The sequence below is a fragment of the Malaclemys terrapin genome, chromosome 7 (assembly GCF_027887155.1).
Source record: "Malaclemys terrapin pileata isolate rMalTer1 chromosome 7, rMalTer1.hap1, whole genome shotgun sequence".
Taxonomy (NCBI): Eukaryota; Metazoa; Chordata; order Testudines; family Emydidae; genus Malaclemys; species Malaclemys terrapin.
This window is the reverse complement of record NC_071511.1, coordinates 57,421,375-57,445,095: the sequence shown is the minus strand read 5'-3', so window position 1 is coordinate 57,445,095 and position 23,721 is coordinate 57,421,375. Positions and strand designations below refer to the sequence as shown.

Sequence of the window (23,721 nt, the reverse complement as noted above, 5' to 3'; positions counted from 1 at the left end):
ATACTGTGGACACATGCGCCCCACCCCAAAGGGGGCAGAAGAGAGGTACTGTGTCCCCCCGAAGGGGTCTGAGTTTCTGTTCTCCTCTCCTCTGCCTAATTCCCTGGTGATCCAGGCTGATGAGGAGTGGTCCAGACAACAGCACACCTGCACCACCCTCTCTGACAAAGAGGGCAAGAGGTTTGACGTTATGGGTAGAAAGGTTTTTTCCTCTGCCAGTCTCCAGTTCTGTATCTTGAACTACCTAGTGCTGATGGCCAAATATGACTTCTTGAACTATAGGTAGATGGTGGATTTTGCAGATAAGCTAACTCAGCAGGACTGTGCTCGCTTCCAAGCTATTTTGGAGGAGGGCAAGGTTGTCTCCAGGACCATACTTCAGGCTGCAGTTGATTCCACGGACATGTCCTCGCACAAAGTGACGACTGCAATAGGCATGAGGAGGGACTCCTGGTTACGTTCCTCAGGCTTCCCTTGAGAGGTATAGAGCACAATTGAGGATGAATTACCGTCTTCAATCAGAAGACTGATGATTCTTTACGCTCACTGAAAGACTCTAGACCCACCCTTCAATCCCAAGGCAAATATACACTAGCGCTGAAATGAAAATATATATGCCATCGCCTACACAATGCTATTGAACTCCCCAGTTCTACCACTAGCGAGCCTACGAACTCCACAGAAGTGCCTGAAGGTCCACAGGTCTTCCCTGCTTGGTCTGCCAATGGTCAGCCCTCCACGCAGCACACTCAGTCTTTGCATAAGCGATATTTTGAGTGCATCTAGAGAGCCATCAACCACTTTGCACCCCAATGTTCTTGCCAACCCACCCCCTTTGGTGCATTCAATACTGCTCAAGGGGAAGGGTCAGTGCCCATTCAGAAGGCGACACCCTGGTTGTCGACTGGTTGAACCAGATCAACGATGCCTTTCCTCCCCTACCACTCTTGCAATGCATCTTTCACAAACTCCAACAGGAGAGGGCAATGGTCATCCTGATTGCTCCATTCTGGCCTCACCAGTTCTGGTTTCCTCTGCTTCTCCGCATGTTGAAACATCCTCCACTCCTACTCCCAGCGTTTCTGGAACTTCTCTCACAACACAACTGCAGACTCAGATACCTCAATCCACAGATGCTTCACCTGACAGCCTGGTTTTTCGGATGGACACCTCTGCTAGCATGAGAATGTTTGTCGGCAGTATGACACGTCTTCTCCAGTAGTAGGAAGGGTTCCATGAGACGAGCCTACTGAGCTAAATGGACGCGTTTCACCTCCTGGCCCAACAGAAAGCTGTTGGCATCCTGATGCTCTTGGACTATTTCCTCTCTTTGAAGGCCCTTGGGGCTTGCTCTCAACTCCTGCTCCCTTTCTCTCCTTTCCATGAAGGTTGCTTTTCTGGTGGCTGTCACCTCTGTAAGGAGGGTTCGCAAACTTGGAGTCATGATGGTAAACCCCCCTTTCACCACGTTTCATAAGGATAGAGTTTCCCTGTGCTTGCATCCCAAATTTCTACCAAAAGTGGTTTCCCGCTTCCACCTCAACCAACCCATACGTTTGCTAACCTAAATCACATGCCTCAAATGAGGAACGGCAGCTTCATTCTCTCAATGTCCATAGGACCCTGGCCTTTTACCTATAGAGGACGAAGCCCTTCCAGAAATCTAGACTATTCGTTGCCATAGCGGGGAGAATTAAAGGGCAGGCAATCTCCACCCAGAAAATCTCAAAGTGGGTCTTAGGGCGCATTACACTGTGCAATCAACTACCAGGACGGTCCCCACCAAATGGGATACAGGCCCATTCCATGAGAGCGCAGGCAGCAGCTACTGCCGTGCTCCACGACAAACACATAGAAGGCAGCCATGTGGAGTCCAGTACACACCTTTTCTTCTCATTATGCTCTAGTGCAGAGGTCCCCAAAGTGTGAGGCGCACCCTCCTTGTGGGGCGTGGAGGGCTGTCTGGGGGTGTGTGTGGCAGGGCCTGGACCAGCCCCCGCGGTGGTGGGGTGGGAGTGCCACCCAGCCCCTCCCCACCCCCAGCTCTGCTCTGGTCTGGCCCCCAGCCGTGTCCTCGGCCCTGCGCGTGCCTGGCCCCGTCTCTATCCTTGTCTACTGGCTGGGGCTCCGTTCCCAGCCTGGGGCTGAGGCTGGGGGCAAGGCCAGGAGTGGAGCCTCACCTTGCTGTGGGTCCGGGTGCTGGCTCCCACCACAGCCCGGCAGCAGCGCCACTCCCACCCCTGTCTCCAGCCCCACCCGCAGTTGCGACCCCAGCCTCGGCCCCCTTATCCTGTTTGCATCGCCCCGTGAGACGCAGCCCCACTCCCGGCCCCAACTTGGGGTGGGGGGGCAGAATAAGGGAGTTGCAACCCTCAAAACTTTGGTGACTGCTGCTCTAGTGCATGATTCTCATTTGGTGCAGTAGTCCTCCGTTCCACGGTTCCGTCATCTTCCCACACTGTCCTCCTACTTAAGTACTGCTTGTTAATAATCCTCAGTGGAATACAATAGGGATCATCACTTGAAGAAGGGGATGGTTTCTTACCGTAACTGGAGGTTCTTCGAGATGTTTGGTCCCTATCTGTATTCCAATCCCATCCTCTTTCCCATCTGCTGTGGATCTGGTAGATCTGCAGTGAAGGAACTGAAGATGCGGTTGGTCTGCCTTGCCCTATATCTGCTTGGCCAAAACCACGAGGCAATGCAAGGGCACAGACATGGGCCAATGGATGCTACTACTTTGAAAAGGTCTGGGTGCATGGCGCATGCGCATAACCCTCAGTGGAATACAGATAGGGACCACTCATCTCGAAGAACCTCCGTTTACAGGTAAGTAATTGCCCCTTTTTCATTCCCAAGTTTAGATGTATAGTCTGAAGGCCACGGTTGTTTGGGGGAGGAGGTAAGGTGTCTAAAATGGTTTGGCTCAGTTTCTCTTGCCTAAAACTGAAATTGGTCTAGAACACGGACTTCAATACAAGCCCGTGGGGGACACACACCAAATGTGGTCATGTATTCACACTATAGATGTAGGTGGTGGATATACTATGCACACAGATAGTGGATATTGTGAGGGAATGGGGAAGGATGAGTCAAGTTTTATACAGCTAATTTGATCACATTACAGGCATCCAAGGAAAATGCTGCAATATCTGCCAATTAATTAAAGCATTAATATAAGGAGCAGCAGCTCTGTGATGTTTACATAGTGCTCTTACAATGGGAGCTCAGACAGGAGGCTCCAGAAGGCTGTTTAGAAGATCACTACATTTGCATAAGAATTAAGGAGCTTCATAACCCCTTCCTCTCTCTGCGGTGCTCATTTTTTAGGAGCAGCCCCCACCTTCCCATCAGTCTTCTGAAATGAGTAATGAGCCACTTCTACGGCTTCCTCCCTGAGAGACTGAGCTTGGACAGCTACTTAGAGGGGAAATTAAATGCAACCTAATGAATGAGACTAATGAGCAAATTGGCTATGTGAGGACTTAGTATGTAGTATGCTGTTGGAGTTTGCGAGCATGTTGTCTCAGGCTCGAATCATACTGCCAGTCACCAAAGGGATGATCATTCTGGCTTTACGCCAAGGTCCCACAGGGCTTACTCCCCTGTTACAAGAATTTGTTTTTAGCACAAATGGCTTTTAGTTCTGTGGTCTGGCCGTTGGAAAGCTAAGTCTCTAATGATGTTGTTCTCTTTTTCTTACAGAGCTTTCGGAAATTGAACCCAATGTCTTTCTCCGACCCTTCCTGGAAGTAATCCGTTCTGAAGACACTACAGGTCCCATCACTGGATTGGCCCTGACATCTGTGAACAAGTTCCTCTCATACGCATTAATAGGTATGGGGCTTGGATCACTGGCATTTTCCAAAATGCCAGCCAAGTGTATGCTCTGGAAATCCCATGCATAATGGGGTAATACATATTTGCAGCTTTCTCAGGGTTGAAGTCTACCTGGGCTGATGGTGTGGGGATGACAGAGTCTTTAGTTATACTTTGGAAATAATGGGGAAGTGTTTTTTCTGTAAATTTGGTTCATATGATGCTGACTAGTGCCATTCACAGCTTTAGAATGGTAGTAGATGGTAGTAAATAGCTCTAGGACTTCTAGTCTTTTCTAACCATTGCAGGCATTTCAGGACATTTGGAATATTTGTTTTAAGCACCTAGAAGTGTGTTAGGTATGTCACAGAAATATATAAAGGAGCAATCCATGCACTGGAGTGTTTGCCATGTGATTTCAGACACAGTATAACAAGGTGGGAAGGAAGAGTGGAGAATGAGGGCAAGGGTTACAATAATAGGTTCACACACACAATAAACTCAGCAGGGTTACTTGGGGGAGGTATTCCCAGATCTTGACGGTTCTGTGATAGGTGGATTTTTTTATAGTCCAGTCCCTGTCCAGTGGCCTACATTGTCAGCTCCTGGAAAAACTCACTTCTCACAGTTGACATGGCAGTAGTTTTGCTATTACTTCTTTGTCTGTATAAAGAGAGAGTATTTCTTGGGAGCAGTGGGGGGAAAATCAACTTGTGGCACTAATATTTTTAAATTAGCCATATGGGAGATTAGGGTTCATTGTAAACTTGAAACTCTTCTTGTGCTTACTAGAATCTAGGAACATCACTAGATTAGGGGTGGAGGGTGGTGCATGTTGCGTTGTTCTGTAGCACCCCCTCGTGGCTGTATGCACTGAGTTGTGTTCAGCAATCACCGCAGAACATGCTATGTGCCGCTGCTTGTGTTGAGGTGGCAGAGAGCTAGTGGGAACAAAGAAGCCAGCATTGCATCTGAAGGATGGACAAAAGTTAAGGTCGTCTCCTACATCTTGTGTTTACAAGGTGGAGTGGTTGTGGAGTTGGAATCTAGTGACAAATGGCAGGTCCTGCTTACTTAGGTTTCAGGTACTTGTTACTAGAAAGCTTTGTATTGTAGGTGAATCTAATCATCACTTCAGCATAAGAAACCCAGTCCCCAAGTTAAGAAAAGAAATGCTAAGAAACTGGGATCTTTGTGACCTATTAAAATGGGCATCTCAGTCTGTTTCTTCTGGTTGGTACCTTGGTTTTTCTGCAGTGGTGTGTGTAATAGTAAAATTAAATGCTTAACTGGTGGGATATCGCCAAACTTTTAATGTAATTTTAATATAATGTACTGTGACAATAAATGCATTAGCAACAAATAAACCATTCCTAGCACATGCACCTTTGAAAATGTAAGCAACAGTGCAGCTCTGTTGTATCCTGGTAGAAAGAGGACATGACAGTTTCTAAGTGGATTGAGTACACAATGACTTCCTATGTGCCTGCTTGTGAACTGGGAAGTAGGACCAAAATGTCAGATACGCTTTTAGCTGTGTGTTTTAAAAGGTAGGGTCACCTATACAGTAGACACACTGCATTTCAGTCAGCAGGGTAACTGCATAAATGGCTAAAGACAGTTGGTTTAGGATTTCGATTGTTTATTTTAACAAAGCTAGACAGAAAATGATTGAGAGTTTGACAACATTCTTTAACTTCCTAATTAGCTACAGGTCACACCAGAGCTCCCCAGCAAGAGGCCATCTCTAAAGTGTATGGGGTGTGTGATTTTTGCAGGCAATGGCAGAATCCTTTGGTTTTTGTTTTGGAACAGCACCTGTAATCCAAGTTCTCAGTGATTGCTTTAGGTGATGTTTGCAGGGGCCTTGCCTTTTGTGCTTCTCCAGACACCAATGAGGCTGGGATTAACGGTGCTGATTGAATGTCTGGCTGGGGCTGCATTGTTATATTAAAGTCCTGTCATTCTTACCTTCTCTTTTGTGATATTAATTTACTTCACTCCAGCACAGGAACTATCAAAGTGCTATATAAAGATACATAAAGTGTAAAATTCTTCGTAACAAGCAAGCTTTTCCCAGATTATAAACAGGGAAGAAGAGTGGGGAAATGTAGTGTGGCTGATGTTTGCTGTGCTTTCTAACTCTGGGTAATTGAATGACCAAACCAGAACCCTTTCCAAAATTGGCATTCATTAGATCTGTGTGGGAGCAGATGGCCTGTGCTCTGCACTTGGGGTTTAAGACCAGCGCGCAGTGGAAGGACTGGTATATTTAACACAACACGTTTGAGGAGGTGTCTTGAGATGCAATATGTTTATAAACAGCTCCCTCTTCCTACTCCTAAAGGCATTTTGTGGACAACACACATTTCTCATTCTCTCAGATGGAGTCTCTGCCAGCTAGTCAGTTGTCTAACCAGTATTGAGAGAGAGTGGTTGAAACCTCTTAAATCAGAAAACATCCTCTTCAGAGTAACACAGTTCTTGAGCGCACTTTTTGACATCTGATCTCCAACTGGCAAAGGTCTGTTATGAGTTGGTATTAATGCAGCCATTTATTAATGGTGTAGCGTGCAGCCTGTAAGTGTGCTGTCCAGTCAGAACATAAGAACGACCATACTGGGTCAGACCAAAGGTCTATCGAGTCCAGTATCCTATCTCCCGACAGTGGCCAATGCCAGGTGCCTCAGAGGGAATGAACAGAACAGGTAATCATGGTTAAAAAACAAACAAACAAAAAAAACCAGGTAAAACAATTAAGTATCCATCATGCATGTAGTTTGGTAGAAATATTCATCATTACAGAATGTTGTCACAGGTTGTCTTCTGCTCTGAAATAAACACTTCATCTTTGCTTGGACACTTACATTCTGTATATACCATGGCAATATTTTGCAGCAACAGGAAACCTTGTGACAATATTAATGTCAGTTGAATTCATCTCCATCGTTTCCCAGTGCATTTGCTTTTGGATTAGTTATTTTTTGAGCTTTGCTATTTCTACAGGATGACTAGCAACCGATTTCTTTGATAGACGCTGTAGAGAACATAAGAGCGGCCATATTGGGTCAGACCAGTGGTGCATCTAGCCCAGTATCCTATCTTCCTACAGTGGCCAGTGCCAGATGCTTCAGAGGGAACAGAACAAGGCAATTATCGAGTGATCCAGAGCATGGGGTTGTGTCCTTGACCATCTTGACTAATAGCCATTTATGGACCTATCATCCATGAATTTGTTGTTCTTTTTTGAACCCAGTTATACTTTTGGACTTCGCAACATACCCTGGCAACGAGTTCCACAGATTGACTGTGTGTTGTATGAAGAAGTACTTCCTTTTGTTTATTTTAAACCTGCTGCCTATTAATTTCATCAGGTGAGCCCTGGTTCTCGTGTTATGAGATGGGTAAATAACACTTCCTTATTCACTTTCTTCACACCGTACATGGTTTTATAGATCTCTATCATATCCCCCCTTTGTCATCTCTTTTCTAAGAGTCTTTTAATCTCTCCTCATACGGAAGTTGTTCCATACCCCTAAATATTTTTGATGCCCTTCTTTGAAACTTTTACAATTGTGTTATATCTTTTCTGAGATGGGTCGACCAAAACTGCACGCATGGTATTCAAGGTGTGGGCATACCATGAATTTCTATAGTGGCATTATGAGATTTTCTCTTTTATTATCTATCCCTTTCCTAATGGGTCCTTATATTCTGTTAGCTTTTTTGAGTGTTTCTGCACATTGAACAGATGTTTTCAGAGAACTATTCACAATGACTCCAAGATCTTTCTTGAGTGGTAACAGCAAATTTAGACCCCAATCTTCTTGTATGTATAGGTGGGATTATGTTTTTCAAAGTGCATTACTTTGCACTTATCAATATTGAATTTCATGTGCCATTTTGTTACCCCGTCACCCAGTTTAATGAGATCCGTTACTTTGAACTTAACTATCTTGAGTAATTTTGTATTGTTGGCAAATTTTTGCCATCGCACTGTTTATCCCTATTTCCGTATCATATGGAATATGTTAAACAGTACTGGTCCCAGTACTGATCCTTGGGGGAACCTGCTGTTTACCTCTCTTCACTGTAAAAACTGACTATTTATTCCTACCCTTTATTTTTATCTTTTAACCAGTTACTGATCTATGAGAGGACCTTCCCTCTTATTCCATGACTGCTTACTTTGCTTAAGAGCCTTGGTGTGGGACCTTGTCAAAGGTTCTCTGATAGTCCAAGTACATTGTGTCCACTGGATCACCCTTGTCCATGTGTGTGTTGATCCTCTCAAAGAATTCTAATAGATTGGTGAGGCATGGTTTCCCTTTATAAAAGCCATGTTGACCCTTCCCCAACATATTGTGTCTGATCTTCACTATAATTTCAACCAATTTGCCTGGTACTGAAGTTAGGCTTACTGACCTGTAATTGCCAGGATCGCCTTGGGAGCCTTTTAAAAAAATCGATGTGACATTCACTATCCTTCTGTCATCTATTCCAGAGGCTGATTTAAGTGATAGGTTACATACTACAGTTAGTAGTTCTGTAATTTCATAGTTGAGTTCATTCAGAACTCTTGGGTGAATACCATCTGTTTTTGGTGACTTATTACTGTTTTAATTTATCAATTTGTCAAAAACTTCTCTATTGACACTCAGCCTAGGACAGTTCCTCAGATTTGTCACCTAAAAAGAATGGCTGAGGTGTGGGAACTTCCAACACATCCTTTGTGGTGAAGACCAGTGCAAAGAATTCATTTAGTTTCTTTGTAGTGGCCTTGTCTTCCTTAAGTGCTCCTTTAGCACTTTGATCATCCAGTGGCCCCCCTGACTGTTTGGCAGGCTTCCTGCTTCTGATATACTTAAACAAAAAAAAATTGCTATTAGTTTTTGTCTTTTGCTACTTGTTATTAAAATTCTTTTTTGGCCCTCCTAATTATACTTTGACACTTGACTTTCCAGAATTTATGCTCCTTTCTATTTTCCTCAGTAGGCTTTGATTTCCAATTTGTAAAGGATTCCCTTTTGTCTCTTTTACTCTGCTGTTCCTCATACTGTTTTTTAAAATTTGGGATACAAGTTTAGTTTGAGCCTTTGGTATGTCTTTGTTAAATAATTTCCATGCAGTTTGTAGGCATTTCACCCTTGTGACTATTCCTTTTAATTTCTGTTTAACTAGCTTTCTCATTTTTTTTGTAGTTCCCCTTTTTGAAGTTAAATGCTACTGTGGTGAATGTTGTTGGTATTTTCTCCCTTACAAGGATGCTAAATTTAATTACATTATGGTTGCTATTACAGAGTGGTTCAGGTATATATTCACCTCTCGGACCAGATTTTGTGATGCACTTAGGACTAAATCAACAATTGCCTCTCCTCTTGTGGGTTCTAGGACTAGTTGCTCTAAGAAGCAAAAGTAATATTGTCTAGAAATTTTATCACCGCATCCTGTCCTGAAGTGACATGTACCCAGTCAATATGGGGAAAGTTGAGATCCCCCATTATTACTGGATTTTCTGGTTTTTTTTTTTTTTTTTTTTTTTTTGTAGCCTCTCTAATCTCTGAGCATTTCACAATCACCATCCTGGTCAGGTGGTCAGCAGTATATTCCTACTGCTATACTCTTATTATTCAAGTACGGAATTTCTGTCTATAGAGATTTTGTGGTACAATTTGATTCATTTAAGATATTTACTATATTTGACTCTCTATACCCTGGTATTACCATTTTCCATTGATAAGTTTCTGTGATGCCTATTATATCAATATCCTAATTTAATACATGGCACTCAAGTTGACCCATCTTAGTACTTAGACTTCTAGCGTTTATATACAAGCATTTATTAAATTTGTCAGTATTTAATTGTCTACCTTCATGTAATGTAACTGAATGGGATTTTTTCGTTTGACTGTTTCTCTTCAGTTCCTGTCTGTACTTTGTTCAACTTCTGTCCTCTCCTCTTCATAAGGGTAATAGAGTATCTCCTTTTAATAAACCGTCCCCGAAGGCATGTCCATGTCCAAGCCATGTGCTCTTCTGCACCTGTGGGCTTTCTCCCAGCCCTTAGTTTAAAAATTGCTTTACAACCTATTTCATTTTACATGCCAGCAGTCTGGTTCTATTTTGCTTTAGATGGAGCCCATCCTTCCTATATAAGCTCCATTTTCCCACAAGGTTTTCCAGTTCCTAATAAACCAAAATCCCTCCTCCCAACACCACCATCTCATCCATGCATTGAGACCCTGTAGTTTTGCCTGTCTAACTGGCCCTGTGCATGGAACTGGAAGCATTTCAGAGAATGCTACTTCTAAAACAAACCTTCGCTCTCAACATCACTCGGCTCAGCATGTCTATAGGTGCAGTCTGGATTTTCACCAGTTTAGCTCTGCCTTCGGCACCACAGGATAGCCGCTCTTTGAATTTGTATGCTGCAGTAGAGATGATCCATCTTGTGTAGATTGAGAGAAATAACTACCTCCTGCGGTAGTAGAATTGGTTTATATTGTGGTGAGAATAAGAATCCCCTTCCAGTTCTGACCTGGTTCTTTTTAGTTTTATTTTCTGGTGTATACATCTGCTACTAAGCGAATGTACAGCAGTCTGACCAGTAATAAATGACTAGCTAATTAGTCCAAGTCTTGGGGAATGAGTTAACTTCATACTGTGCTATGACTATCTGTAGAATAACACGTGGGTAGGCCTTTAAGCTTTTTTTTTTCTGTGTTCCTAACTCTTACATGCTGCATTGTCCCTGAACCTACTCATATTTATTAAAATAAAAAACACTTGATTGTTCCTTTTTCCCATTCTCCTCAATGGAAGTGATGAGAATAAATTATAGCAACTGTACCTTGGGTCTGCTACCTATTTTTACAGCTAGTTTGATTTACTACTTGAGTCACTTGGATGTGCCTATCTTTGCTCCATTGCTCTTTGTAGCTGCTTATTGAGAGGTTTGAAGCATATTCTCCCCACTCCAATTATTCCACTTCCCTTAAAGCTCCTGCTGAGAGGACCCCTGAATTCCTCAAAAGATGAGAGCCAGTAGTTAAAATCACAAGGCCACCTAACCCAGCTCAGTTAGTCTACACTAGCATCACCACGGGTGGAGCTGAGCTGATGATAGCAATGGTAGAAGCCATTGTGTATCCTAAGCAGTGAAATATCTACTTTTAAGTCAGGCCACCAGATAGAAACTATCATCTCTCTGACATTGAGGTCCATGTGCTGCCTTTTGCCACCAAGTGTCAGTGCTCAACAGGATGCCACTGGCGTGGAGTCAGAAATGACCAATCCAAATCTCTGACAGACTCTGATCAGTTTAATAAGACATTATATAATGATGAGTTATATAAGCATTGCCCAAATATGTAAAAACAAACCCATCAGAGAAGGCAAGATCTGCATAAGATAGGGATGCATGCTGTGTTGGTGGGCTACTGTCCCTCAGCCAGTAGTATCCATGCCTGATCCAATGGCAGGCTGCTACATAGCATGATGCCATCCCTTGCCATGCGTGTAGCTGTGAAAAATGTTTCTTACATGGTAGCTTTTCAGAACCTGCATAGCGCTGTTGAGCCCGCTGTCTGTGATGGGACATGGAGGGCATGGAACACAACAAGGGCAGCTTTCTTTAATATGTAGACTTTAGTGGTTGAGGTGTGAATGCTACTAGAGCTGAAGAGAGAATCTGCTGCAGCTTCTCTGCCAAGTGCACAAGGCCAATTCGCTTCCAGGGCTCTTCTGCCAGATACGTATTTGCTGGAGTTCATGGAGCCCTGTCCCCAATTAATGAGGTATTAACTAGTGTTTAGTTTGTTTCCTTTCTTTCCTAATGACTGTTTAGGTAAGATGGTAACAAGACTCTTGCTCAATGCGGTATTGTTTAAGTGAGAATGAAATCAAAGCCAGAGGCAGCTTTCCCAAAGCCACTGAAATGTGGCACAAGATACGGTTACTGGCAACAATCCTGTCCAGAACTCCCTCTCAGCTGCACCCATGTTTGTAGATACAAGAGAATGAAATGGAGAGAGGGGCCTTGATGACTGATTGAAGTAGGAGGGTTGCAGCTCTGGTATCTCAGCCATGGTCCTGTCTGTCTACCCTTTTTCCCCTGAGAGAGCTGCTGGCCTATTTCTTCTCCCTCTCCTGCTCCTTGGGAGGGACCTTAGGCAGCAGAGGACAGCTTCTTTCCCTGTCGGGGAGAAACCCCAGTCAGGGACTCCTATGCCTGTAGTAGAAGTGAGTTTAGCAAATGGAAACTGGTTTCATATGTTGACATTTTTTCTCTCCCCAATGTGATGTGGTTAACAGCTGACTAGGCCATGGGTGTTTGGGGAGTAGTCTTATAATTTACCAACAAAAACATGACCTGGGGGGCGGGCGTAATCAGCTTAATCACTTACTCCTCTCCTCTTTCCTTTGTCTGTTAGAACATAAGCTCTTTGCAAACATAAAGGCAGTTCCTAACCCAAAGTGCCCTGTGTGCAATACTGAAAACGTATAGCAATAAAAAAAAAGCGCCTATCAATGCTAATGGAAGTTGAGTGGACCCTACAGGGAGAGGAATGTACCCTGAGCCACACAAAAAGACAGCAGATGTAAGTGAAGCAGCTCTGGGTCAGCGTCTCCGCACAGAGGCGACCGCCTGCAGCTGGCTTTCCCTGTCAGTTTCCATTTCCTGTCATGGTTTCCTTGTTTTCTTGTGCAGATCCCAGCCATGAGGGCACAGCTGAGGGAATGGAGAACATGGCGGACGCCGTCACGCATGCCCGATTTGTGGGCACAGATCCGGCAAGCGATGAGGTTGTCTTGATGAAAATCCTGCAGGTAAGTGGAGAGAAGTGGCAATTACCATAATGGCTGCTGCCTGGCACTGAGTGGATCCAGTTACATGGAGATGCAAGGGGAGGGAGCAGTGTTTTGACTCTGCAGGAGCTTAGTGACAGACTTTATTTTTAAACAGATGGCTCATGTACCTGTGGTAAAAGCTTTTCCAAATGAAAATAATTAAAAGCTTAAATGAATTGATTTTAAATAGAGTTCTTGATGTGCTATAGCCTTGATCCTAGCCTGTGTGTGTTCCTCTCCAGTGGTGGGGAAAGCAGGGATGGGGAACCCAGCAGCTTCTTTGGTGGTAGGGAGTGAAAGTTGTTACTCTGAGACAAGCCTAGAGTTATATACTGCTTGGATCTGCATTTGGGCTAAGGAATTTAAGCAAACCCAAGTGTTGGGCAGCATGTGAGGTGCCAGGCCTATGAGCAGAGCCATCACTCTTGCTGTCCAGCTTTCCTGCCCTTGAGCACAACAGTCACTTTGAAGTGACTTTTGGAAACCCTCCTCCTTTCACTCATGGCAGTGATTCCTGGATTCCAAGCAGACCTTTCCTGAGTGCCTCGACCCTGTCTCAGTGTGCAGGTGAATGGCACTGGTGCTGCATTACATTTAAACTTTGCTTTTTGCAGGTTTTGAGGACCCTGCTGCTCACTCCAGTGGGAGCCCATCTCACCAATGAGTCAGTGTGTGAGATCATGCAGTCCTGCTTCCGTATATGCTTTGAAATGAGGCTCAGCGGTAGGTTTGTTTTTCATATTCCCATGGTGGTGGCTCCTAATAAATGGTCTGGGCTCTCCAGACCTCAGCATCTAGGCCCAGTGCATGAAATCCATCAAGGGGAAGATGCTGAGTTTACAACATCACAAGCTTCCACAGTTTCATGGAAACTTAGTCAGAGGAACGTTCACTGCACAACTTCTTGCTCAGTGGCTCCTCTGTTTTGTTTTTTTTGTTTTTCCCCAGCTCTGTGGCGCCACCTTGTGAGTATGTGCCCATTTTGCAGCAAGGCAGAGTTGGAGCTGGTTTTAATAAATTTGCCATAATCCTCTGTAAACAAGACTCGGAGGGGAGTCTGCTTGGAGAAGCCTCTTGATAATATCACACTGAGTAATGACACCTGTGTTATTTGTTTTTGTCTTCGCAGAGTTATTGAGAAAATCTGCAGAGCACACTCTGGTCGACATGGTGCAGCTGCTCTTCACAAGGTAAACCTGCTTGTGTTTGCCTCAGCATTGCTGAGATGGCCCTCTATGGACAGGAAGATTCCACACTTCCACTTAGGGGCCCACAGAAAATCCGTTTGATCGGACCATGGTTTCAGGGTGGTGGGGAAGGGAGGATTTGGTCCTTCTCTCTTGGGCTGTCCCACCAAGACAGGAGCGGGGGGGTTAGACCAAGTTGTATGGTTTAAGGTGCCCTTCAGGGACAGACAGACAACCAAACAAGAACTTTTGGTTAAGAAAAGGTTCTTTGGCCAGATAATGCAAATTCCACTCAAAAACCCAAAATCCATTTCAGTGCTTTAAAAACGTAACAGACTGTGTTAAATAGACACATGCTTAATTCCAGCAGAGTTTCACCTCAGATACTGAAAGGAATTTAAACTCCTTCAGGGTCACTTGGGGCAGTTTGTCATTTGGATGACTCTTGTGCCCTGACCAACACCGCCAAAGTGTTGAACTAGGATTCCCTCTCCTTTTGAAACTCAATACTTAATTCATTTTTGTAAGCAATGCCTAAACTCCTCTTCCTGGCCAATGAAATAATCAAAGCCTTTCTCTGGGTATTATACAAATATAGAGATCTGTTCAAAAGGAAGCAGTGCAGTAAGTTTGTTCCGAGAAATGCTGACTGGGGAATACAGTGCTTCTGCTCTTTTTTCAACCCTCCTAGTTCCCACAAGCACATCCTTCCATCTTTCATATTCCCAGCCACTGCAACTGGCCGTGCTAGCCCCATCATCTGAGGTGGAAGAAAAACTTAAGAGTTTAATGGGTTCAAATCAGTGGCACTGAATAATTTCCATCCCAGAATACTGAAAGAACTGACACATGAAATTGCTAGTCCGGTAGCAAGGATTTTTAATAAATGTATCTATTCAAAGGTAATTCGGTATGACTGGAGAGTTGCTAATGTCATACGTATATTTAAGAGAGAGAAAAAGTGATCTGGGCAATTGGATTTGTTAGTCTAACATAAGTAGCACTCCAGGCTTTAGAACAAATTGTGAAGGAAAAATAATTAAATTCATGGAGGCAAATGATAAAGGGGAGGAAAAGCAACATGGGTTCACCAAACATTAGATCATTGCAGGCTAACCTTATTTCTTTCTTTGAGAAAATAGCAGATTTTTTTTATATAAGAGCAGTGCAGTAGATCTAATATACTTGGACTTCAGTAAAGCATTTGACGTGGTACCATGTGGGAAATTATTAGTTAAATTAGAGAAGATGGGGACCAGTACAAGAATTGCAAGGTAGTTAAGGAACTGGCTAAAGGGGAGAGAGGCAACAGGTTATTCAGAAAGGTGAATGACCAGACTGGAGGGAAGTTACTAGTGGAGTTCCTCAAAGATCAGTCTTGGGACCAACCTTTATTCAATATTTTTATTGATGACCTTGGCACAGAAAGTATGAGCCTGTATCATGATCATATTTCATTAGTAAAGTTGGGAGGCATTATTGATGATCAATAAGATCTGGACTGGAATATTATACAGGAAGATCTGGATGACCTTGAAGCCTGGAGAGACAAAAATGGGATGAAATTCAATAGTACAAAAGTGAAAAGTCAGTTGGAAGCAACAGAGGAGGAGAGAGACCTGGGTGTGTGGGTTGATCACAGGATGAGTATGAGCCACCAATATGATGTGACTATGAAAAAAGCATGTTTGATCTTAGGATGTATCAGGCAAGGCATTTCCTCTAGCGACAGAGAAGTATTAATGCCATTGTACAAGGCACCTGTAAGACCTCGTGTGAAATACTGTGTACAATTCTGGTCACCCATGTTCAAGAAAGATTAATTCAAACTGGAACAGGTGCAGAGGGATATTGGGATGATCAGGAGGATGGAGGATCTATCTTATGAGAGGAGACTTGAAGATCTTTGCTTGTTTAGGTTAGAAAAAGGAAGCTGAGGGGATATGATTGCTTTCTATAAATACATTGGGGGTAAATATCATGGAGGTGAATTGCTATTTAAGCTAAAGGACAATGTTGGTACAAAAACAAATGGGCATAAACAGGCCATAAACAAATAAATAAAGGCTAGAAATTCAAAGGTTTCTAACCATCAGAGGGAGGAGTTTCTGGAACAGCCTCCCAATAGGAGTTGTGAGGGCAAAAATTTAATTCATTTTAAGAGAGACAAATTTATGAGTGCGATTGTTTGACAGGGTTGCTTGTGATTGTGGGGCTCAGGGCTCAGCAGCCCTCGGGCTCAATTCCAGTTTCTTACATTTCTAAAAGCTCATGCTTCGGGGTTTCAGCTGGCCACCTGCAGGTGTCAGGAAGGGATTCCCTCTGACCATACTCTCCATGTATTCTGGATTTTTAACATCTCCTTTCTCTGAAGTCTCAGGGATGGCCATGGCTGGAAATGGGATATTGGCGGGGGGGCTGTGAGGTAGACTGAGCATTCTCTTTCTTGTATGCTTGGCTGGCTGGTTCTTGCTCACATGCTAAGGGTCTAACTCGGGGAAAAATTCCTTCCTGACCCCCAGGTCAGATTGGCAGTGACCTGACGGGGGAGGGTTTGCCTTCATCTGTGGTGTGGGTCACTTGACAGGATTCACTGAGTATGTCTCACTTAATCATTTCCCAGCCATTGTGGGTGCTTCGCGTATTGGTGCACTTTGGCCCTGCCTAGTCTCTGCTTCTGGCACGTAATAGTTTTGCCTGCTGTGGGCTGTAATGCTTCGGTCTAATTCTGGTTGTTGGGTTGGTGTTCGTGGTGTATGATACGATGGTCTTTGAAATATGACTCTGATTCTGGCCACATAGATAACTGGATGAATGCAAACACCCTGTGGTCTATGGGTCTTTGTGGCTAGGTTCAGAAGCAAGTGTATGATAAAGGAGCAACGGTCAATGTATTGTTTTGACTTATTTGGCAGAGTTCTTATTCATAAATCCATATGCAGCTTCCTCTTTCCTTCCCCCTCCCAACTTAACTTGAAAATATCACCACCATGGCTAGTTCCTGAGAGCAGCTGAACTTGTATATACCTGTGGCAACCACTGGGGCATGAGTAGGGTGAGCACTGCCTCTGGATGGTGGGCTTGCTCTGTTTGCCTTTCCTTTGGAATATTACCTTGTCTGTTCCTCCTTGGACAAAGCTGGGGCATGGGCTTGCTGTCTCCCCAGCATGTGAAGGCCAGAAGTGTAAGGAAGCCAGATGAGAGGAGACAAGGTATGTGGGTGGTAAAGACGTAAATGCTGTTTATTGCAGAGATCACTTGGGAGGACAGGTTTAAGCTGCCCATCTCTGCCGAGCTCTGACTTTCCTATCTACTCTACTCCCAGTGAGGGGGCTGCTTAATGTGAGGCTGAGGGCTGGAGAAAATAATGCTGGATTTCTGACTATATACTGTGCAATGTGGAGGATAACAGGGCTTCTAGATGGTCCAGTGGGATAAGTTCAAAGTAATAACTACTCTAAATCTGAGTCTGCTGCTTCTGAGAGAAGAGAAACTGATTCACAGTTCACTAGTGCTAGCAATATTGGGAGCCCTAGTGTAGGTGGCTCTCGACCTCCTGCTGCCATTTTCAGCAATGTACTACTTGGACTTGCTCTGGACAAGTTTAATTTTCAGTGCTGAAACCAGCAGCTGGAGCCAGAGAATTTGCTACATAAGTGCTCCTGAAGCGATTAACATCAGCATAGCTGTCCCACTGTTAGCAGCAGTGGGGTGCTTTCTATGAATGTTCCATAGTGTAGAGAAGGCTTTTCCCATAGCATCCTCTACAGCAGAAAGAAACTGGGAGAAGATCTTGGGTCCAAGGTGGTTCTCCATCCTTAGTGTTTGCAGCCAAATCTGAAGAGGGTGTTCTCTTCCTGCACCAGTGCCTGGGAGGCCGTGTGCATTCCTGCTTGTTCTTTGTCTTTCAGATTGCCTCACTTTAAGGAAGAGCCTAAAAGCTATGTGGGGGCTAACATGAAGAAGGTAAGAGCCAATACACTCCCTGCTGTCTCCTCCGCCTCCTCTTGCTTGCTCACATCTCTCTTCTTTGCCTTCACATCTATGGTTATGTTATTCCTGGAAATCTTTAGCTCAGTGAAGAAAGCACGCTAAATAACATAGGGCTGAATTCACCACTGGTGTAAATGGGCACAGCTTTATTGAACTTTGTGGAGTTGTGCTCACTTTTTTTCCAGCAATGAATTTTGCTTATGAATTATTGCCTGGGCAAGTCAGGCAGAGCTGTGGCAATAGCCAACAGCTGCTCCTCATGTAGAACCCCTGCAGGCCCTGGGATCTGGTGGTGATGCTTTTCAAATGTTTTAACCCTTTCTGACATCTCTTCAGCTTCTTTTTCATTTGCCTGTATTGCTTACCAGTGCATCTTGTTCCTGCTCCCCTGACCTAAAAAGGAAGCCCTCTTGAGGGTAGGTGAGGCACTGTGAAAACCTTGTAAAAATTCCCTAGTGTTGACAAGGTTTCTGGAGGCTTTTCTCATGAAGAGGTAGGAAACTAGGAGAGGGATGCTCCATGGTGGAAATCTGAGTTCAGAAGAGGGCTTCTATCTTTGGAAGAGGATGTTCCTTCTCCCCTCCATACCCTCTTGGAGGAGAAAGGGGACTGTAGGGCTCTGGGTTGTTGCCTAGTACCATCTTGTATGTGCAGCTGCCTTGCCAATGAGTGTTAAGCATCTGGATGCAGTAGGGTATATACCACAAATGTGATCTCACATGTTTAAGAATGTAATAAGTCTTTTCTTTCCTTCTGGATCCCTGACATTTTAGAACTGCTCTTCTTAGACTGGTGCTCTACATAGAGGTGTCTTGGGAAATCTGCTGCCAGTGTACTCTTATGATGAGGGATCTGAACCAGCAGGGGCTCTGGTACTTCCACGGCAGTGTATGGTGACACACTATTGTTGCATGTTTCCTTCTCTGATGGAAGGAAGCAACAGATTTTGTGCTGAGCATAAGATGGGACAGTGAGAACAGGGAAAGGTCAGAGCTGGTCTATGTGACATACTCTAAGTGCCAGAATTCCTAATGCCCATATACAGAAGCTGTAGCTTTCTGTAAATTAAACCTCCCCCAAGCTATCCAGTGATCAGGTGATGGCTGCTCCCAGCTCATGAAGGCAATGCTCTAAGTCCAATCTCTGAAACACTGTTACCTTGTCCTGTCTGGTCACCACATGCCACAATTCTCCCCCATAGTCTTGCACTCTGCCAGGTTATTCTTTCTCTTTGGGTTTATTTTGCTTTGTTTAAACCATGCATTTGCCTGTCTTTCACAGATCTCTCCATGTCTCCTCAACAAACTGGAACTAAGTAGTGGGGAACAACCCAAAGCCCTGAACCAGTTAGAGAGGGTACTGCTCTTTAAGAACCTGAAGGTCTCTCTCTCCCTTCCTCCCTCCATCTCTCTTTCCTTTCCTTCCTCCTGCAAATGCCACCTGGGATATAGTTATGTTGTGTGTAGCAAATCTCCCCGTACCCTTTTGACACAGCATGGCTTTTGGGGAGAGTGCATGCAGTGGTTGCTTTCCAGTGTTGTGGATCTGCCTGGGGCAGGACCAGAAAGGAGAGACCCTGTTCTCACTGGATCATTAAATGTCTTGGTGAGTGGGAATTGGGACACTGTTGTGGAGTCTTCTGAAGGAAAGAAGTGGGAGGGCATGGGCAAGGGATGAATCATCCCAGTGGCCAGTGAAAATAGAGAAGGAGCCTGTTGCCCACAGCCTAAGTAACTCCTCAAAGACCAAGTCTTGCATGTCATTCTTGGGTGATGGCTGCAGAAGCATGATGGAGGAGTCACTTGACAAGGACACAGTCAGACAACTCTGGTTTGCAGACTGAGACTGTAAGCACCTTTACGTGGCACAGTGGTGGGGAGTTCATCTGCCTCCCAGACATTCAAATGGGCTGTGATGTATTGTCCAAGTCTCTTTTTGGTTCTGGCTTCACTGACTTTGGAATAGTGTTTGAGAGCCATATTTAATCTGTTCTAACATGGCCTTAGCTAAGCCATTCTGCCCAGTGGGTGTGAATGGGGCCAAACAGTATTAAAAATGTCTTGGAAACCATTTTTTCACTAGAACAATATTTTTAAAAAGTGTTTTAGATCCATAGTTTGGCCCTGTCCATATTGGCCCTACACAGTATTAGAAACCGGCTTAGCTGGAGCCATTTTTTGGCTTCCAAATTGAGTTCATAGACCAGTGTAGATTGAGCTTCTTTCACTGTCCCTATCTTCTTTTGCTCCTGATAGAGCAGAAATAAAAGTGCATAGAAGTCTTCAGCGTGTCCTCATCTGTCTCTGTAGTCAGGACAGTTTGGAAAGACTATGGCTGGAGCTACTTCCATAAATGGGGTACTTATGCTGAGTTGCTCAAGAATGGAACTTAAGTGAATCCCCTTTCTTGCTGATAGATGGTATTGTAGTTGAACTTCCTGCTCTGAAGAAGAGAGAATGGGGACTGGTGTTTCTGGGTTTTCCCAGGGGTGGGGTAATGGGGAAAGGACCTGTCATTAAATGTGTAAAATGATGTTTCCCCATCCAGTTCTACCAGGTCTATGAGGGTGTGGAGGTGTGTGAGATGACTGATCCCATCAGTGTCTTTACTGGGGCAGGACTCAGATCAGGGGCTGCATTCTCTCTGCATGCTGTTGTCTTGAACGCCACTCGGTACGCTGACCAGTTTCATGCTGTATCTAGAATGAGCTCACGTGCTAGTCTCGTTGCTTTAGTTACTAATCATTGGCCCCTGCCCTTTTCTCTTGAGGCTTACAATATCTTGTGGAAAACCAAACATGTTCAGGTAAGGTGGCTTGTTGAATAATGGGCTCTCCCAGACCTCTTAGAGAAAGCTGTAGTAGTATGCCCCCACTTTTCTAACCCTCAACTGGGATCTTACTGTCAAAGCTTGGCAGTTCAAAAGGGAGAAGAGCAGGAGCCTCATGGCTCTGCTAGTTGCACTTCCTCTCCTTATGCAAAGGAAACTCAATCAAACAATGACTTTTCTACCATGAGACAATTTCCGCAGACTGTAAACTGATGAGAGATGTGGCTATGGAGACAAAGTAGGAGGAGAGAGCAAGTTAGCAGGATGGAGAAACTTCCTGGTTATAACTGGAGTTTGAAGGAACCCAAATGCAGAGGAATCTGTATAGTTGGGACATCCTTGTAGATATCGTATTGATTGCACTGGATGTATCCAAAACGGCTGAAGCATGACTTGCAAATGGGAAAAAAGGATTGTTCCCTTTTTTTCTTTCAAATTCCACATTTTGCTTGTTTTTACTCTAGAAATTCAGTTATGGGCTATTCTGAAGGACACTGGTTGACTGGAGAGCTTGTGACATTATAACATCACAAGAGCTGAAAGTTAGAGAGGGAAAGAAATTTTTAATTTCTGTTTAAAATACAGCATTTTAAAATTCTATTCAACTTCAATACCTAATAAACACTGGGCGGAAAGGAAATTTTGAAGTTTCAACACCCCTGCCCATTATTTAAGGTGCCAAATGGAATAATGCATATGCTTTTGAAGACTCTTCCTTCCCCCTCTTCCCTCCTCCCACCCAAAAAAAAGTTGAAGATACTATCCAGAAAAATCAGGAAAGACCATGCTTTATGTTGTTGATATTTCCAATGTAAAAACAAGCATGAGGGATGGAATCCTCTTGTGGGAGGAGGAGAAGTTGTGGACAGCTTTCAGGTCATGTTTATATTATTATAATAAAGCAAGAGGGCATAAAAGCTATTAAATTATTTGCGAGACACCTTTAAAATTAAGTACAATACAAAAAACAAGAATAAAAAGGATGTTACTTTTCATCTTTGACTCTCTGTCAGAACCTCCCAAACATAGAATTTCATACTGTAACACCTTCTTCAAACAACACTTGACATGGTGAAACATGTACCCAGTAAGTATAAATCTCATGCTAATTCAGTGCTGATTAAGCAGCAGTTGTTTGCTATCCAGTTCCCTGAGAGATGTCCTAATAAAACAATTTTCCTAATGAAGCAGAATATGGAATTCTGGAGAGTAGAGCTGAAAAAGCCCTATTGGGTAATCTTAACTGTTCCCTAAATTGTAAAACCAAAGCTTTTAAATAGGCCTTCGTTTATATGTTTGTATTTCATAATATTTGAATGAATGTTAAAGTTAAATCATAAAGAAATGTCATTGAATCTCTTGTGTTCCTGGCCCAGAAGTTACATGTCTGCTCACCGCGTTGAATTTGAGCCCCTGGCAAGTGGTGCAAATTGGCTGTGTGTGTATGTGTGTGGGGGGGAAGATACAGAATTTAAAGCAAACTTCTGCTTACAGAGCTAGATCAATCAAACTAGCATCTTAAATATTTTAAAGTTAACCATGTTAAAGTGGTGTTTGTAAAGTTCCCTGTTTCTTAAAAACCTGATTGAGGGTAGAAGAGGTGAAACCAACATGGGTAGTTCTCAATAAGAGATCTTGTTTCTGTGTTCCACTGGCTTGGCTTGACTTTGTTTTCACTCTTTACCAATCAGTTAATGAATGGTTAATTACTTAGGCAAGTCATGGAAACAGGCACAGGGTTTAGTAACTAGAAGCAAAATCTGATATCTTACAATTGCTTTGAAATAAACCTTTCTGGGCTTAATGGTTCATGCTTCCATTTTTCTCTTTCATGCTTACACCTCTTTGCATGCAATTGACCATATAAAAGTCTTTCAAATGTGGTCAAAAATGAGAAAATGAAGCTTATTTATGTCTAATAAAATAATCAAATAATAGTACACTGACCAGATTTGATAGCTGTTGTCAAACCTCTACAAGCATTAAGGGGCACAGAACCAGGGAGTGACCTTATAATTGAGCAAATTGGGACTCTTAAGGGATTTCTGGGGAAATTAAAAAAGGAAAATGCAACTGGTGGAGACGAAATATGAAGGAGGAGAACTGGTAAAAGTCTAAGGTCTAGCTATATTCTAGAAGTCAGGGCATTAAGTAGGAAATTCTCATGCAGGCGCCTATGCTGGTAATGCAGTGGCACGGTGGGATGAGGCGCATGACTAGAATACCAGAATAGAAGGACATTGTCTATATAGGAAAGATCAGCAGCTGGTGTAATGATGTGGATCAAAGCTATGTATGTAAGCACTGGAGCACAAATAAATAGTAGTGAAATCCTATGGTTAAAATAAAGGATTAACAAGCGTGGAGGATAATGAATAATAGCTTGTATCCCTCTGAACTGGGAAGCAGGGGAGATGAGACAGCAAACAGAATGTCTACATGAAAAAAATGTTATCAGTGAGCTTTTTAAATGGTGGAGATCTGTTGTATATGTTTTCTATCGTGTATGGAATAGTTACAACCTAAGGAAGGGTAGTTTCTTACTGAAAAACTGGAGGAAACAGCAAGGGACAGTGCAGTCCCAAATCTGTTGTTAATTAACTAGCTCAAAGGAAACTGTAACATCTTTAAAACTTGGGGATTAGCAGTCAAACAAATAGAATTTGTGGTGCAAGGAAGAGTTACACAAATGGGTTGCCTCATTGGGACATAACATTTTCATAAGCTTTGTTGAAATAAGAGAAATTATAGGCCATGTAAACGGGTTACACAGTCTTGGATAGAAAAGAGGGGATGGGGAGAGATGGTCTTCCAGTATTGTGTTTTCCAAAATGCTAACTGCTATACGAAGATTAAAGGATGGGTGGTGAAAGAAAGAAGCCCCCAAAACAGTTGATAGCACATGGAAAAATGAGAAGAGTGAAAAAATATACCTCAGATGCCATGAAAGAGTTTAAACCTAAAATAAGGGGACAGAGAAGCAAAAGACAATAACATTAGATCAGTGAGATACAGTGGTGTGTCTATGCTATAGAGAAATTAG

At 43.5% G+C, this 23,721-nt stretch overlaps 1 protein-coding gene across 8 annotated transcripts in view; it reads left to right on the top strand.

Annotated features, from left to right (window-relative positions):
• The window catches only part of GBF1 (golgi brefeldin A resistant guanine nucleotide exchange factor 1), a 185,937-nt gene that overhangs the window by 108,761 nt on the left and 53,455 nt on the right, over positions 1-23,721 (top strand). For 5 of the 8 annotated variants that reach the window (XM_054033852.1, XM_054033846.1, XM_054033847.1 and 2 more), the window contains exons 4-9: positions 3,706-3,837; positions 12,530-12,648; positions 13,284-13,392; positions 13,799-13,859; positions 17,768-17,822; positions 19,131-19,229. In XM_054033852.1, coding sequence (XP_053889827.1) covers positions 3,706-3,837; positions 12,530-12,648; positions 13,284-13,392; positions 13,799-13,859; positions 17,768-17,822; positions 19,131-19,229 — 575 coding nt within the window. The remainder of the gene's footprint in view (positions 1-3,705; positions 3,838-12,529; positions 12,649-13,283; positions 13,393-13,798; positions 13,860-17,767; positions 17,823-19,130; positions 19,230-23,721) is intronic. The other 3 variants (XM_054033853.1, XM_054033851.1, XM_054033850.1) reach the window with 1 other exon arrangement.